Source organism: Mobula birostris, chromosome 10, assembly GCF_030028105.1.
Source record: "Mobula birostris isolate sMobBir1 chromosome 10, sMobBir1.hap1, whole genome shotgun sequence".
NCBI lineage: Eukaryota > Metazoa > Chordata > Chondrichthyes > Myliobatiformes > Myliobatidae > Mobula > Mobula birostris.
This window is the reverse complement of record NC_092379.1, coordinates 37,405,357-37,422,270: the sequence shown is the minus strand read 5'-3', so window position 1 is coordinate 37,422,270 and position 16,914 is coordinate 37,405,357. Positions and strand designations below refer to the sequence as shown.

Below are 16,914 nucleotides of genomic sequence, written 5' to 3'. Positions count from 1 at the left end.
TCACCGCACAGCTCCAAGCAAACGGCAGTTACAATGTTTGTCAACAGGAAAGAAAGCAGATGAACATGGGCCAACTGCTGTCCCCTTCCAGGAATCGATATCAGTGAGAGTAAAAGCCTAGACACATCAGTCTGTGTTGCAACGCGTCCCATTCTGGCACACTTATCCAGATACCTGTATCTTGTGGTGGAGCATGGACTGCTCGTCACCTTCAGCAGATGTACAAGTTCCAGAGATGACAACCAACTTTTTGATCGCCTAATGAACAATAAGCGACCTTTCCTCAGCACTCTGGACTTGACAACAGCTTCCAAACAGCACACAGAAGAAAGCTCTCCATTGGTGTTAGCCTGATTTCGGTAGGCTAATCAAATATTATCCACGATGGCCACCAGTCACGCAAGGGGTATGTTAAAGTTTGTACTTCATGATAAAATTACCTTATCTTTGAGCTGAGCCAAGACCAGGGGAAGCAGGTGCTCAACAGTGCTGTCCTTGCCCAGGATGGTGGACAAGCCCATAATAACAGAGGCCAGAGCTGACTTCACGTGTTGATTGGTGTCAGACACAAGTTCCTGGAAAAGAAACACAAAAAATGATCAAATGAAAACCCAGACAGGTATCTCAGTCAACACGCACAAAATGCTAGAGGAACTCAGCAGGCCAGGCAGCACCTACAGAAATGTCGACTGTACTGTTCCCCATAGAAGCTGCCTGGCCTGCTGAGTCCCTTCAGCATTTTGTGTGTGTTGCTCGGATTTCCAGCATCTGCAGATTTTCTCTTGTTTGTCATTTGATATCTCACTCATGATGCCATCCTGATCCACGTTCTTATGATCCACCTGGTCAGTCATGGATCATTCTTAAATAATTTCTTTTACAGTTTGATATTCTAGTTTATATAAATCATGGAACAGAACCGGCCCCATAACCCACAATATTATACTTAAATTCCTAATCAAGTGGGCAATCTAATCTACACGATGTCCATATTCTTCCGTTTTCCTCACATTCGTGTGCTTATCTAAACGTCATTAAAAGTCCCCGATATATCTGCCTCTACCATCACTCCAGGCAGCCAACACCATGTTAAAAAACCAGCAACACACACAAGATGCTGGAGGAACTCAGCAGGCCAGGCAGCACCTATGGAGAAAAGGACAGTCGACATTTCAGTCCAAAACCCTTCGGCAGAACTCAGCCCTTTGGGAGAGGGGGAGGGAGCAGGAGAGGGGGATGGGGAGGGAGTGGGAGAGGGGGATGGGACAGGAGAGGAGAATGGGACGGGAGAGGGGGCAAGATGTGACTCGTGCTTGGACACTGAGCTTTTCCAGTTACAAACAGTTCACACTGATAAATGGTGCCTGAATCCTCGTTTCAGACCCACCCAAAATACTGAGGGACTTTTTTCTGAAGTGAATGAGATGAGTTGCTACATTAATTTTAGATAGACTGTATAACCAGCCAAGAATTTGAGAAGGCATATTACCTTAACATACGGCAAGATGTGACATATTATGACAGTCTCCCTGCAATCTACTGGCAAGTTTTCACAGAAATCTGCAAGATAGAGTACTGCATGTTAGAGAGTTATTCTCAAACAAAACAATGGAGTCAGAGAAAAATACAGCACAGAAATAGGCCCTTCAGCCCATCTATTCTGTGCCGATCCATTTAAATTGCCTACTCCCATCAACCTGCATCTGGACCATAGCCCTCAATACCACTACCATCTGCGTACCCATCCAAACTTATCTTAAACGTTGAAATCGAGCTTGCACGCACCACTTGCGCTGGCAGCTCGTTCCACACTCTCACCACAATGATAAATCAATAAAGTTTAACAGATTAAGCAATTGCTGAAAAGCATCTGCCTTAATATTTGTATCTTCTCACAAGATAGTGGCAAGAGAAAACATACATTCTGAAGCACTATTTAAGTCGCACAAGGAAAAGCAAGGCCAGCACCTACAGTGTAAACATCAAGAGTCAGCACAGGTTCAATTTTGGTACATCTGTACATTTTCCCGGGAGTAAACCCCGAGGGAAAAATCCGGAGCCGGATTCTCCGAGGCAATCCTACGTTGAGTTCAACGCTGACTGGCAACTCCTGCGATGCCACTGGTACCAAACTGTATCGGTCTCTGCCGATCCTTTGGACTCATCAGATGCGTGGAGAGGGGGAGCCTGCTACATGGGCAACAGCTTACTCTCCATATCATACTGCCCTGGCTTACGTATCACGTAGACAGCTGCACGTAACATCCATGGTGGACCCTGACCAACGGAGGGCCTCGGGTTAGGCAGTCAGTGGTACAAACGTAAAGAACAGCATTCACTCTTTTTCACAATCTCACAACCTTTCAAGACTCTGCACAAGCAATGAAGTGCACTTTGTAAGGAGCAGCCACCATCGAAACATGAAGTCAAGTGGCACACAATTCCTTTCCATTTGCTGTCATCCAGTTCTGGGATCAGATCAGGATGCCAAAGGGGAGGCATGCTGGCATGCTGTTCTCACTTGGAGAAGTGTCACCTGGATATGTGGTACCACATTAAATAGAGTCATAGAAAAGCACAGCGCAGAAAAGGCCCTTTGGTCCCTCTTGTCCATTCTGAACAATTCAAACTGTCTACTCCCATCTGCCTGCACCAGGACCACAACCACCCCCCCGCCCCATATCCGTACTATCCATGTACCTATTCAAACTTCTCTTAAATATTGAAATCAAAACTGCATGGGCCACTTGTGCTGGCAGCTCGTTCCACTCTCATGACCCTCTGTGTGAAGAAGTTTCCCCTCATGTTCCCCTTAAGCTTGTCACCTTTCACCCTTAACCCATGACCTCTGGTTGTAGTCCAACCCAATTTCAGTGGAAAAAACCTGCTTGCATTTATCCCATCCATACGCCCCCATAATATTGTACCTCCATCAAATCTCCTCTCAGTCTTCTGCATTCTGAAGAATACAGTCCTAACCTATTCAATCTTTCCTTCTAAGTCAGGTCCTCCAGACCAGGAAACATCCTTGTAAATTTTCTCTGCATTCTTTCAACCTTGTTTACATCTTTCACAGGAGTTCAAAGTTCAGGGGTGTCCAGGGAAGGGGTCGCACCTCTGGTGAAGGGGCTTGTCGTGTCCATTCCGGGGCAGCTCACTCACCTTTGCTCGCCACCGGACACTCATCTCTCCCCTGTGGCTGCAAGCAGCCATTTGCACGTGACAGCAGTCTCATACTCCAGTGAGATTCGGACAAGCCAGTCCTAGCACGCAAAGTCAGCCTCAGCGGACTGGGCGGGTGCGATCTACAGTAAAGCCCAACGGCCAGGAAGGTGGCTCTGCATCGCGCTGTGGAGAGCGAGGGGCATGAAAAGACACAGAAAGCGTCCTGGTCATCCACTGCAAACAAGAAGACCCCTGTTTCTTCTGGCGCTTGTTCATACCACTGGACCCGGACTTCTGAGGCCAAGAGAGTGGAACTGCCACAGTGCAAAGGCTTTTCCATTTTAAAAACTCTCCCGCACAGGTTTCCTGTCATCGTCGGACAAAATGTGCAACCACCATGCGTACTATACACAACCTTGACATTTGTCTCCTTACAGGCAGCCACAAAGCAAAGGAACCCAACAGAACCCATTAAAGACAGAAAACCATCAATCACACAATGCGCAGGAAAAAAAGACAAATTGTGCAGACAAGAAAAGTAAGCAAATAATGTTCAGGACTGCACTGCAAAATGCCAGGTTGTACAGCTGGATCAAAGGCCTCGTCTCCACTAGGAAAGTTACAGGCACAGATTGCAGTGTCATTGCCCAGAACAAGAGTCTATTAATGAAGTAATTGATAGTTGTTTCTGCTGCCAGAAAGTTGTCACTGTGCTTCACCAACAACATCTTAAACCGGATGGAAAAGACAAGAATGAGAATTCCCAACCAACCTTTAACTTTGTTGGCCCCAGCTGCTCGCACTTCAGCCTCACAATCTTTCAACAGGTTTTGGAAAGCAGGAACCAGATCATTTTCCACAATTTCAGGACCCACGGTTTTCTGAAGCTTTAAAGGCAAGAGAAACCAAATGAGTAACAAAGATAGAGCGGGTTTCAATAGCAGCAATCTGTGCATTAACACGTGAACAGAGGAATCACAAAGACAACACCATCTTTCTTTTCCACGCTCGTGTCGCTGCTGCCATCAGGTAGAAGCTGCAGGAGCCTCAGGACCCACACCACCAGGTTCAAGAACAGTTATTACCCTTCAACCATAAGGATCTTGAACTACAGGGGATCAGTACACTGAATCAATTGAGATGTTCCCACGAGCAATGATCTTACTTTAATTACTCTTTATCTTGTTATTTCATACTCTTGTTATTTATTGCTATTTATTTATATTTGCATTTGTACTTTATCTTTTATTGATCCTGTTTACAGTTACTATTCTATAGAAATTGCTGAGTATGCCCACAGGAAAATGAATCTCAGGGTTTTATGTGGTGACATGTATGTACTCTGAAAATATGAACTTCAAAATTAAAAATCTGAACTATACTTTAGCTACAGACTTCATTGCAAGATTAGTTTATACGTGATCTTGAGCATAGAAAGTGCCTTTTGTGATGGTCTGTCATTAGCAATGATAGCAGAACTTTATAAATACAATAAACTCTGTATCGTTCTAATGCAATTGTTTTCCAATAATGGGTTGGTGCCAATTTCACAAGTGCTCTGGCAACCTTTATCTTGTTCTGGCATATTTCCCCTTCCTTTCCAGTCCTGATGAAAGGTCTTGGCCCAAAACGTCAACTGTTTATTCACTTCCATAGATGCAGCCTGACCTGCTGAGTTCTTCCAGCATTTTTGTGTGTGTTACCTTATATGGAGCTTATTTTTGAACACGGGTTAGTTATCGTATAAAGACAGACAATATAACGTCTTTGCCTGTTCCAAGGGTAACAATCCTAAGATGACAAAATGGCTGTGTTTTCTGTGTGCTTTTGAACACTGGTCCATCTGTAATTTGCTTTAATTTTCGATCAGGTTTACAGTTTTTAATTATGTAATTTTATCATGGGTGGCAGGGTGGAAATACATCTCTACCAAGAGACATGTAAGGCGTTCCTTCCCTCCGCTAGCCTGCAGGTCACCCTTGGGCAAGGTGTAGCACCTGCTTAGCCAACCCCACCCCCCCAATCAGGGTCACGTGAAGCCATGGGGTAAGAGGAAAGAAACCCAGAGAAATGTTGCCATTGTGTTCACATGTTTATCAATGAGTGGATACCCCATGCTCTGGTAAAGAAATAAATGAGTGGGGAGAAAAAGGGAATGGTCAGATAAATGGTGTCCATTTAGAAGCAGCAATCTTTAGTGTTACCCAGGTAAAACAGCTGTAATGATCTATCCTTGATAAAATATCCACAGATAAACCAGCTGCTTCAGTACAGATTTTACACTCATACAGAACAGAAAGATTTAATCTCAATGCTTTGGGGTGGGACCAGATTTTCCTGGCCTAAAGAGACGGAATTTTAAATTTTTAAAGAAAGGCAAAGTTGAGAAAATATTGTCGTTGATGGCTCTGAATCCGAAAGTATGGTACACAGACAACAACGTGAGCAATTGTAATCAGCTAATTTCTCAGGTCAAAAGAAACAACTAAATAATGTTATTTAATCATTAAATAATGCTTCTTAATTGTTAAATAATGTTAACCTGATTGTTAATGTTTGCAATTAACCTGTGTAGGCAATGTGCCTTTATTTTGAGGACTTGTATTACATTGTGGTGAGAAAAGCACGGAGATTTCAGTTGATCCGAGTGTTTTCCCAGGCTGGGAAAGTCTAAGACTAAAGGGCATAGATTTAATTGGAGACACAGAACGCAACAAGCTGTTCCGGCCCTTCAAACGGCACCGCCAGTAACCCACCAACTTGTGCAACAATCTACAATGACCCTTTAACCTACTAACCGGAATGCTTTTGGACTGTGCGAGGAAACCGGAGCACCAGGAGGAAGCCTGAGGCAACAAGTTTTATACTGAGAACAAAGACCATCTGGTTCAAAAAACATAAACACACAGGAGATTCTGCAGATGCTGGAAACTTAACACAAAATACTGGAGGAACTCAGCAGGCCAGGCAGCATCTATGGAAATGAAATAAACAGTCGATGTTTCGGGCCAAGACTGCTCTTCAGGGCTATAAATCTGCCGATGACACAACTATTGTTGGCAGAATTTCAGATGGTGACAAGGAGCCGAAGAGGAGTGAGATAGATCAGCTGGTTGAGTGGTGTGGCAACAATCTGGCACTTTGTCAGCCAGACCAAGGAACTGATTGTGGACCACAGGAGGGTGAAGTTGAATCACCACCTCCCTACACCATACCTGGTTTGTGTGAAGTCAGCAGTGGGAAGGAACCAGCAAAGTCCAGTCCATCAAAATTTTAATTAAATTAATTAATTAATGCCCTACATCACAAAATTTACCACAATGACAGTAAAACCAATGATTGTGGACGTCAGGAAGGGGAAGTCAAGGGAACATACGTCAGTCCTAATCAAGGGGACTGTGGAAAGGGTGAGTAATTTCAAGTTCCTGAGTGTCAAAGTCTCTGAGGATCGTCCTGGCTTTTCAACCTTTCGGCTCATTTTTAAACAGAACTGAAGTTCCCCTTAACTTCCTCCAGTCAAAAGTGAAAAATATCAGTGTCATCAACCTGTGCACGTGCTGAATCCCCAGATCCCTGGCACTATGCCAACAAGTTTGTTCTAAACCCCTGTCACAGGATTATCCTTCAGATACACTGAAAAAGATCTGAGCTCAATTCAGACCAACTTTGTTCTATTTCAGATCCATGCTTAAAAACAGGCTAATTAAATGAATCTGGAAAGAAATCTCAGCACCTTTTGGCATGTCAGTCAATTATATTAAAAATACGCAGGTGCTTGATTTAATGATTTTTTAAAACTATATTAGAGGAACTAATCGTGTTTTCATGACTTTTGACAGAATCAGAAGGGATTCCAGCTGGAACAGAAAACTTAAAGACTAGCTTTAAAACATAAATGCACCATATCATCATACCAAAGAGATGCATTTTGTGCTTTAGCAATAACACGTACCTCAGAAAATTTGTCTGCCACCACATAGCGAACACGCCAGGATTCATCGTCCACTGCCTGCCGGAGGGTCGGCATCACCAACGCTTCCAGGTCTTCCTGGGGCAGCAGCTGGGCTATGCTCACACAAGCCTCAACTGCCAACAGCCTCACCGAATCCTGTGAAAAAGATGTTCAAACCGGGTTTGAGCTGGTTCTTCATTAAAAAACAAAATTAATTTCCTGAAGTTAACATTAGGAAGAACTAATCTCATCAAAAAAATCATAAAAATAAATACTGACAATATAACAATTGTTTCCCAGATGATATCCGTTCAGATCACCTAGAAAGTAGCAACAGGTTTCATTACTTTGCAATGTGTGCTGGAATCTTCCCAGGATACAAGTACTGGAATGGAAATTTGGAGTGTATCAACATGCAACCTTTGATGGAAGCATTCCTTGGATTAGTATATTAGCAAATGTCATGACAGTGCAAAAATTTATTGATAAATCAATTTTCTTTCTCCTGCTCTTGAAGCACCATTCTCTGCTGAGTGAATCTCCAAGCTAATCACCCAAGTGGTCACTTTTCACCGTAGGATGTAGGAGCTGAATTAGGCCATTTGGCACATCGAGTCTCCTCTGACATTTCATCATGGTTGATCCATTTCACCTTCAGCCCAATCTCCTGCCTTCTCCCCATATCTCTTCATCGAAACATGGAAATCTACAGCACTTTACAGGCCATCCGGCCCCAAAGTTGTGCCGACCAAGTAACCTACTCGAGAAACTGCCTAGAATTTCCCTACCGCATAGCCCTCTATTTTCCTAAGCTCCATGTACCTATCTAAGAGTCTCTTAAAAAACCCTGTATCCATCTCTACCACCTTTGTTGTCAGTGCATTCCACACACCCACCACTCTCTAGGTGAGAAACTTACCTCTGATGTCCCCCTTATACCTACTTTCAAGCACCTTAAAACTATGCCCCCTCATGTTAGCCATTTCAGCCCTGGGAAAAAGTCTCCGGCTATCCACACGATTAATACCTCTTATCATCTTACACGCTTCAACCAGGTCACTTCTCATGCCCTGACTAATCAAGAATCTATCAACCTCTCTGCCCTGAATATACCCAATGACTTCTCCTCTGTGACAATGAATTCCACAGATTCTCTGGATAAGGAAATCCTTCCTCATCTCCATTCTAAATGGACAAACCTCTGCTCTGAGATTGCTTCCTCTGGTCTTAGGCTGTCCCACCATAAAAAACATCCTCCCCATATCCACTCTAGAGGCCTTTTAGTATTTGACAGGTTACAATGAGATCCCTCCCCCTCATTCTTCTGAATTCAAATGACTACAGGAACAGAGCCATCGAATGCTCCTTGAACGACAAGCCTTTCAATCCTGGACTTTTCAATCACTTTCGTGACCCTCCGTTGAACCCACTCCTGTCTTGGCAAACCCTTTGTTAGATAAGGGGCCCAAAACTACCTTCAATATTCCAAGTGAAGCCTTATAAAATGTGAACATTACATCCTTGTTTTGATACGCTAGCCATCATTGGTGGGGTCTGAACCTGGAGCAAGTGTGAACATCTCCTTGGCTACAGATGTGAAGGTTTATTTCCAGGAGTCACTGGACAGTAACCAGAAGAGAAGCTTACTCAACACCAAGGAGCACACGTCCAACCGTTAACCAGAAGCTAGGTGAGGGTCAAAGTGTCCATCCCAGCTCCCCTTCAGCGTACCATTTCTGTACGACTCTGGCTCCTTAGTACACGAGGATACTGCGGACAGCGTCAAGCCTTTTGCCCGGGATACTTTAGGTTGGAGAAATATGAAAGGACACACACTGATTAAACAGTTCGCTCTTCAGGCAAAAGCCTCAAGATAACCACCTTCTTGGAGGAGCATCTCCAGCTGGAGTACTGGAATGGTGTAATCATGCCAATAGATTGACAGGCACTGCTTCCATCTGCTGTGGACAAAGGAAGTTTATAAAGCAGGGGCTCCCAACCTGGGGCCCCTCGGTTGATGGTAGGGGGTCGATGGCGTAAAAGAGGGTTGTGAACCCGGTTACAAAGGTGAACAGATGGTGCAGACTACGACAACAGAAACTTTGCAAGCAGGAAGTGGCATTAACAAGGCGTAGCATATTGAGTACATGGACGTATTAACCGGATGCAACTCAGTTCTTTGCCACGGACACACCATCCGTACTAATCTTTCCCACCTCCAGCTCATCCATACAGTAAAATGCAAGCGGTAATGTGGGGTGGGGGGGGGGGGAATTGCTCCAGTGAGCGGAATGACAGACAGCCTGTTACCGGAACGAGCCAAGTGCTCTCCGTTATTTCACACACTGCCATGACGTGTGGGATACAGAGGCTCCTCAGTACAAGCAATTGATACACATGTGACATAAAGCCAAGGTGACAGCAGCAGCTTCAGCAAGATAAATCATGACAAGCCATGGGGAATAAGATCACCTTTCTTCACTATAATCCACGCTTCCTTCATCCACGTCACCTGCATTCCCACCCCACAAGCCTTTCCAGCGCATCAGTGTCTGTAGCCCCCACCACCCACAATAGACTCCTAGACTAATCTCAATCCTCCGCTATCTGCAAGAGGTCTCTGCCACTAATCACACCCCACTTTCCCCACCCCACCCTTCAGGGTTCCACGCCACTCATTCATCCTTGTCGCTCTCCCCGAAAGCAAGACAAGGTCTACAGTCGCCCATTTGCCTCCGTTCAGGGCTGCAAACAGTTCTTGCAGGCGAAGCGGTGCTTTCCTCTCGGGGCTATTCGCTGTATCTGGAGCTCCTGCCGTGGCCTCCTCGACATCGGAGGACCAACACAGATGGGGTTGGGGGGGCGGCTTCTTCAACGAGCACCTTCTCTGGTTCCGCTGCGACAGCCGGGGTATCCCAATGGCCACCCACTTCAATTCGACTTCCCGCTGCCACCCCAGTACCTGCTCTACAACTACATACCTGCTCATCAGAAGCCAGGGAAGTGAAGAGGGGTATAATGTCACTTTTCAAAAACTCCAGCTCCACAACCTTTGCAAATTCACCCAACTTTGATGCTGCTGCCTGGCGGACCACTGGTGTGTCATCTGAGCACAAGCTGTGGAAAAGTCTGCAGAAAAAATAAAATTAAAGGTCACATAGGAGTAGTCGCCCATTGATGCAGAACTTAACAATTCGCAAGCAGAAATACAAGCACTAAAAATTGACATTTTTGCAATTAATGTTTCTAAATCAGAAGCTACTAAAATATTTTGCTAAACCCATCATCATTATGTGCTGTGTCATATGCTATGGGTGGTCACGGTCTTTCCATGACCCTGATTGTTCTCCGTAAAGTTTTCTACAGAAGTGGTTTGTCATTTCCGCCTTCTGGGCAGTGTGTGTCTTTACAAGGTGGGTGACCCCCAGCCCATTATCAATGCACTTCAGAAACTGTCTACCTGGCGTCAGGTGTCGCATAACCGGGACTTGTGATCTGCACCGGCTGCTCATCCACCACCTGACCCCATGGCTTCACCTGACCCTGATCGGGGCGGGGGCGGTCGGGAGGGGTCGATGGTATCGAAGCAGGAGCTACACCTTGCCCAAGGGTGGCCTGCAGACCAGCAGAAGGAAGCCTTACACCTCCTTTGGTAGAGACGCATCTCCACCACACCACCCAAAAATCCAATATTTGTGGTATTCAGATTTTATCCTGAGAAATACTTCAAGATAGCAACAGAATATAGAAATTTACTGCACATTACAGACCCTTCAGCCCACAATGTTGTGCTGACCACGTAACCTACTCTAGAAGCTGCCTAGAATTTCCCCACCATACAGCCCTCTCTTTTTCTGAAACAACTGACTGTATCTGAAAGTTTACACAAATGACACCACAAAAAATTTTAATTCAGGGAGTAAAGCGGCTGGAAGTGAACCCCAGATGTGAGACTCCTGCACTTGGAGCAGAACAGAGCCATTGGTTGTGGACTGCAGGGGCACACAGTTACCAAAGCAACCTTCTCGTCCGACAAAACTCAAACACCTCCGAACAAGTGAAATCCTCTGCGCGCCAGATTAATCAAAATGGCCCTGAAGCAGAGCAACAGGCTTGACAAGACACGGCTCTCAAAAAGAGCACGCCTTTGTAAATGACAAGGCCACTTCAACCCCACAGCCGAGAGTAAGCGATGAGCACCACTCGACTATGATGCACCTCGGCTTTTGCTCCTTCCTCACTAAAAACACACAAAAAACCTTCAGTTTATGTCATTAAAAACAAAAATGCCACACTTTCTGTGCTATTTTGGGGCTGATTATTCTCTAAACTAGAAACTTCTACCCACTCAGTTAAAACAAGGTCCCGTCCACCATGGTGGTAGCATGTTATCGCCAATAAAACCAAATTATACCGAAATTGGGTGGCAGGAAGGAAATACGTCCCTGCCAAAGGAGGTGTAAGGCACTCCTTCCCTCCACTAGCCTGCAGGTCACCCTAGGGCAAGGTGTAGCACCCGCTTAGCCTCCCCGATCAGGACTATGTGAAGCCGTGGGAGCAGGTGGTGGACGGTTGTATGAGCAGCAGGTGCAGATCTCAACTCCTGACACTGACACCAGGCAGACAGTCTCTGAAGCGTATTGATAATGGGCTGGGGGTCACCCGTCTTGTAAAGACACACGCTGCCCAGAAAGAAGGCAATGGCAAACCACTTGTGTAGAAAACTTCGCCAAGAACAATCCTGTCCACGGAAAGACCCACGATCGCCCACACCATACGACACGGTACATAATGAGCGATACTACAGGATGTAGATTTTCTACAATAATACTGTAATATTCCTAGCCAACTTCAATCATGTTCATCTCCAGCATTCCAAGGGAGGAAAGTACTTACTGACGCAGCTCGGTCTTTACACAGCTGGATACCCGAGGGTAGCAGACACTGAAAAGGCTGCATGCCGAAGTCCTGGACGTGAACCAGTCACCACAAGTCAGGCGCTTGACCAGTGGCACAAAGTGGACTTCTAGGTCTGCAGGAGAGTGCTCGTGGGAGATGGCTCGCAGTGAATCGATGGCTTTATTTCGTACTACCGATTTTTCCACCGTTGCCAGGTTCTCCAAGGGAGGCTGATTAGTGGGAAAGAATTAAACTGAAACACATCTTCTTTTTACTCTACTTCTAAGAAACACAATATTTAGAAACAATCTTTAAGATAAATTCTTAAATTGCTGAGAATTAGGAATTCTCATAAAGAAAATGAGACAGAGAAACATTTAAAGGCAGAAGAATATAGAGCCGTGCTGGAGGACAAAACACAAACTACCAAAAACTGTATAAATCAAAGGACATATTTTCTCAATCACAGAAATTCCCAAGGTTCCTAACCAGAAAACTCTGTACTAATATTAAATGGAAATTACACTGACACATTCCTAATTACCAGTAATTACTATTTCATCTTCAAATTAAGTACCAATAATTGTTCATCCTATGAGGTTTTAATATGCAAATAAACATGAAGCTGCCTGTCAGAATAATTTTGCCAAAGTTTGAGGGAAGTCCATGGTCATCCACTTTGTTAGAAGAAATAAAAGTGTAAACTACTTTCTAAATTGGGAGAAAATTCAAGAATCCGAGGTGCAAAGGGACTTGGGAGTCCTCGTGCAGCATTCACTAAAGGTTAACTTGCAGGCTGAGGAAGGCAAATGCAATGTTAGCAGTCATTTCCAGAGGACTAGAATATAAAAGCAGGGATGTAATGTTAAGGTTTTATAATGTATTGGTGAGGCATCATTTAGAGTATTATGAGGAGATTTGGGCCCCTCATCTAAGAAAGGAGGTGCTGACAGTGTGCAGAGTTTCAAGGAGATTCACAAAAATAATACTGGGAATGAAAGGCTTGTCACGTGAGGAGCCTTTGATGGCTCTGGGCCTGTACTCGCTGGAGTTCAGAAGAATGAGAAGAGACCTCATTGAAACCTATCAAATGTTGGAAGGTCTGAATAGAGTGGATGTGGAGAGGATGTTTCCTATGGCAGGGGAGTCTAAGGCTAGAGGGCACAGCCCCAGAATAGAGGGATATGCTTTTAGAATGAAAATGAGGAGGAATTTCTTTAGCCAGAGGGTGGTGAATATGTGGAATTCTGTGCCACAGGTGGCTGTGGTGGACAAGTCAGTGGGTATATTTAAGGCAGAGATTAATAGGTTCTTGATAGGTTCATGGCATCAAAGGTTACTGGGAGAAGACTGGGGAGTGGGGCAGAGGAGGCGAAAAAAGGATCAGCCATGATTGAAAGACAAATTGATAAGACTCTTGATTAATCGCAGCATGGAAGGATACAGGGAGAAGGCAGGAGATTGGGGCTGAGAGGGGAAAATGGATCGATGGGCCAAATAGCCTAACTCTGCACCTATATCTTATATAACTATTCAAACAACAACTGTGCCCACGTTTCAGTTTAGAATTGCAGGCATCACAGGGGCTCCGAGAAAACGTTTCTGAATTGCTATTTTCTATAATACAAAGCCACGCCATCTCAGCGTTCTTCAAGAAACACTGCTAAAAGTTTGTGATATTTTATATACAGCCCCCACCCACACATGAGCAAATTGGATTCCTTACGTAAATGCTTTAAGAATTCTCTGCCTGTACTCGCAGGTAATTTTACACAAAAAGAAAACATTTTTGAAAGGAGTATCAATACAAAAGAACGTACACACTCTATACGCAACATACTGACGCTGGAATGTCTAATTTGAAACCACTGCAATCAATAAAGTAAAACATGGAATAGTAAAGTACAGAAACAGGCCATTCGGCCCACAATGTTGTGCTGAACCAGCTAAAAAGAAAATCAAAAACCACCAAGAACTAATCCCTCCTACCTACACAATGTCCATCTCCCTCCATCTTTTTCATACCCATGCGCCTATCCAAAAGTCTCTGAAAAGTCTCTACCATCATACCAGTCAATGTATTCCAGGCATCCACCACTCTGATGGTAAAAAAAACTTACCCCTCACATCCCCCTTGAACCTACCTACCCACTCTCACCTTTAATGCATACCTCTGGTATTAGACATTTAAATCCTGGGAAACAGATACTCCTCTTTACTTAATCTATGCACATGCTCCTCATAATCTTACAAACCTCTAGCAGATCTCCCCTCGGCCTCCAGCGCTTCAGAGAAAACAACATAAGTTTATCCAGCTCTCATGATCACACGTCCTCTAAACCAGGCAACATTCTGGCGAACCTCTTCCGCATCGACCCCAAAGCCCCAACATCTTTCCTATAGTGGGACAATCAGAACTGCATGCAATACTCCAGACGTGGCCCACCCAGAGTCTGATAAAGTTGCAGCACTTCCTCTAAAGCAGGCAGCATCCTGGTTAAACCTCATTGATCGAGCTACTTTGGTGGTTTCATAAATTGATTTCATTGTTTTAATTCTGAATTGTCCTATGATGAACTGATCACTGAAAATCATTTCAATTTGATCTATGCCCTGTAATAGCCTGAGGCCCTCGTTATTTAATTTCAGAATCTTGTTCCCCATTACGGGTATTTAAAAACAATACAAGTATGTTATTTTAAATAAATATTTAATGCATAGGACCATTGCATCTGGGCATTAAAATCTGTGTTTTGTTTCCCCCAGTTGGGCTCATGTTGAACGTATATTTGGTCAATACAGAGCAGAGGTTTCAGTGTTCGGGGGACGGTATCAGTCCGTGTATGTTTTCCAACAGGCTGCGTGGGTGAACCTGGATCAGGGGTAGAGTAACTACACTTCACTGTAGCAATTCTCAATGATACACCCCTCCAATATTTCAACCAGGTCCTGAAGAAGGGTCTCGGCCAGAAACATCGACCGCTTACTCTTTTCCACAGACGCTGCCTGAGCTGCTGAGTTCCTCCAGCGTTTTGTGAGAGTTGATTTGGATTTCCAGCATCTGCAGACTTTCTCGTGCCTACAAATATGTTGGGGTGGCACAAAGCCTCATCTGCCTCAAAGATTTTATTGCAAACAATAAAAGCAGAGAGGGTTCTGTATGTGTCCGTTTACCCCTCATTCATGCAACCCATCATAACAAAGAAAGATTACAGGGCCATTGCCGGGTTTGGAGGACTTGAGTTATATGGAAAGATTGAATATGTTAGGACTTCTTTTTATCTTGGAACATAGAAGATTGCAAAGAGATATGACAGGAGGAGACAAGATTACGAGGGGTTTAGATAGGGTAAATGCAAGCAGTCATTGTCCACTGAGGTTGGATGAGACTGCAGCTAGAGGTCATGGGTTAAGGGTGAAAGGTAAAATGTTTAAGGGGAACATGTGCTGAACTTTTCTATGACTCATTATAAAGTCACTTACTTTATCATTGCCTGTGGAACCCTGCTGCTTTGAGAATCATCTTCTGGAAATTAACCTTTATTAAGACAGTAATACCACTTCAATGGCATTAACCGCGTGTCTGTCTTGTGCAGTGCTTTGTAAATGTACGACCGCTCTTACCAGCAAACAGTGAACATACTCCGGTCCGCCAACGAGCACCGTGAAGCTCCCTAGTTGCTCCGCTAATGCCAGCAGTGCCTCGTTTTCATCGAAAATGGTGTCTGCATCTAGACGAGAAATCAGTGGCAAGGTGACTCTGAGAGGCGATTGTTCAAACCGAAGCAGCCCAACCACACGCAGCTTTGTACCTACCAGTCAGAAGTGGGAGCAGCTCATTCCGGGTATGCTCTACCCCCAAGGCCAAGGCAATTGTGGACAGTTGCTTTATGTTGTTCAACCGTGACTGGGGAAAGGAAAGAAATGAAATTGATCAATGCCATCCAACCCGGAACAGAATTCTGGAAAAAAAAAGATATTACTGGCCACTCCACTGGGCACCGCACAACATTATTCTCGTCAGCACAAGTCCCGAGCCCAGTCATTAAATGGTTTCTCTTTCTACAGATGCCGAGCCTCTGCTTTGGTCATCCATTTCCATGAATACAGGACCATAATTCACTGAAAGTGGTGCCATGGGTAGATATGGTCATGAAGAAAGCTTCTGGCACCTTGGGCTTCATAAATCAAGGTAAGTTTGGATGTTATGTTGAAATTCTATAAGACAGTAGTAAGACCTAATTTGGAGTGTCATGTGCACTTTCAGCTGCCTACCCACAGGAAAGATGTCAGTAAAGTTGAAAGAGTACAGAGAAGGTTTAGAAGGATGGTGCCAGGACTGGAGGACCTAAGTTATGAGGGAAGATTGAATAGGTTAGGCCCTTATTGCTTGGAACATAGAAGATTGAGAGGAGATTTGACAGAGGTATGAAGGATCTAGGGTAAATGCAAGCAGATTTTTGCCACTTAGGTTGGGTGGGACTACAACCAGAGGCCATGGTTTAAGAGTGAAAGGTGAGAGGTTTAAGGGGAACATGAGGGGGGAATTTCTTCACTCAGAAGGTGGTGAGAGTGTGGAATGAGCTACATACTTTTCAAAAACTTGTGAACGTCAGAAGCAATATAGCAATGCAAAGGGCCTTAAGAATAAGTTGAGGGTGATATGAAGGATCTTCCAGCAATGGAACAGAAACAAAAAGAATAAAGCTAGATCAAGTCCTTTGAATAACCATATACTTAATTTCCTCAACAGTTTTCCAAATTAAACAATGAATATTGTGGATAGCAAATTGATTTTGGAGTAGTATATACAGACAACTTTCTTATTGCCCTAATCAAAGACTGGCAGGACAGTCAAGGTAAGAAGGTATAACAATAATCTTACCTCTAGTTTTTTA

The 16,914-nt window shown here is 44.3% G+C and overlaps 1 protein-coding gene across 1 annotated transcript in view; it reads right to left on the bottom strand.

The window, feature by feature from the left end:
* The window catches only part of LOC140203592 (serine/threonine-protein phosphatase 2A 65 kDa regulatory subunit A beta isoform-like), a 116,870-nt gene that overhangs the window by 62,327 nt on the left and 37,629 nt on the right, over positions 1-16,914 (bottom strand). The window contains exons 4-11 of the mRNA XM_072269640.1: positions 15,833-15,923; positions 15,641-15,741; positions 12,014-12,246; positions 10,099-10,246; positions 7,118-7,273; positions 3,938-4,052; positions 1,490-1,560; positions 441-575 (exon numbers count right to left, since the gene is read on the bottom strand). Of these exons, the coding sequence (XP_072125741.1) occupies positions 441-575; positions 1,490-1,560; positions 3,938-4,052; positions 7,118-7,273; positions 10,099-10,246; positions 12,014-12,246; positions 15,641-15,741; positions 15,833-15,923 (1,050 nt within the window). The remainder of the gene's footprint in view (positions 1-440; positions 576-1,489; positions 1,561-3,937; positions 4,053-7,117; positions 7,274-10,098; positions 10,247-12,013; positions 12,247-15,640; positions 15,742-15,832; positions 15,924-16,914) is intronic.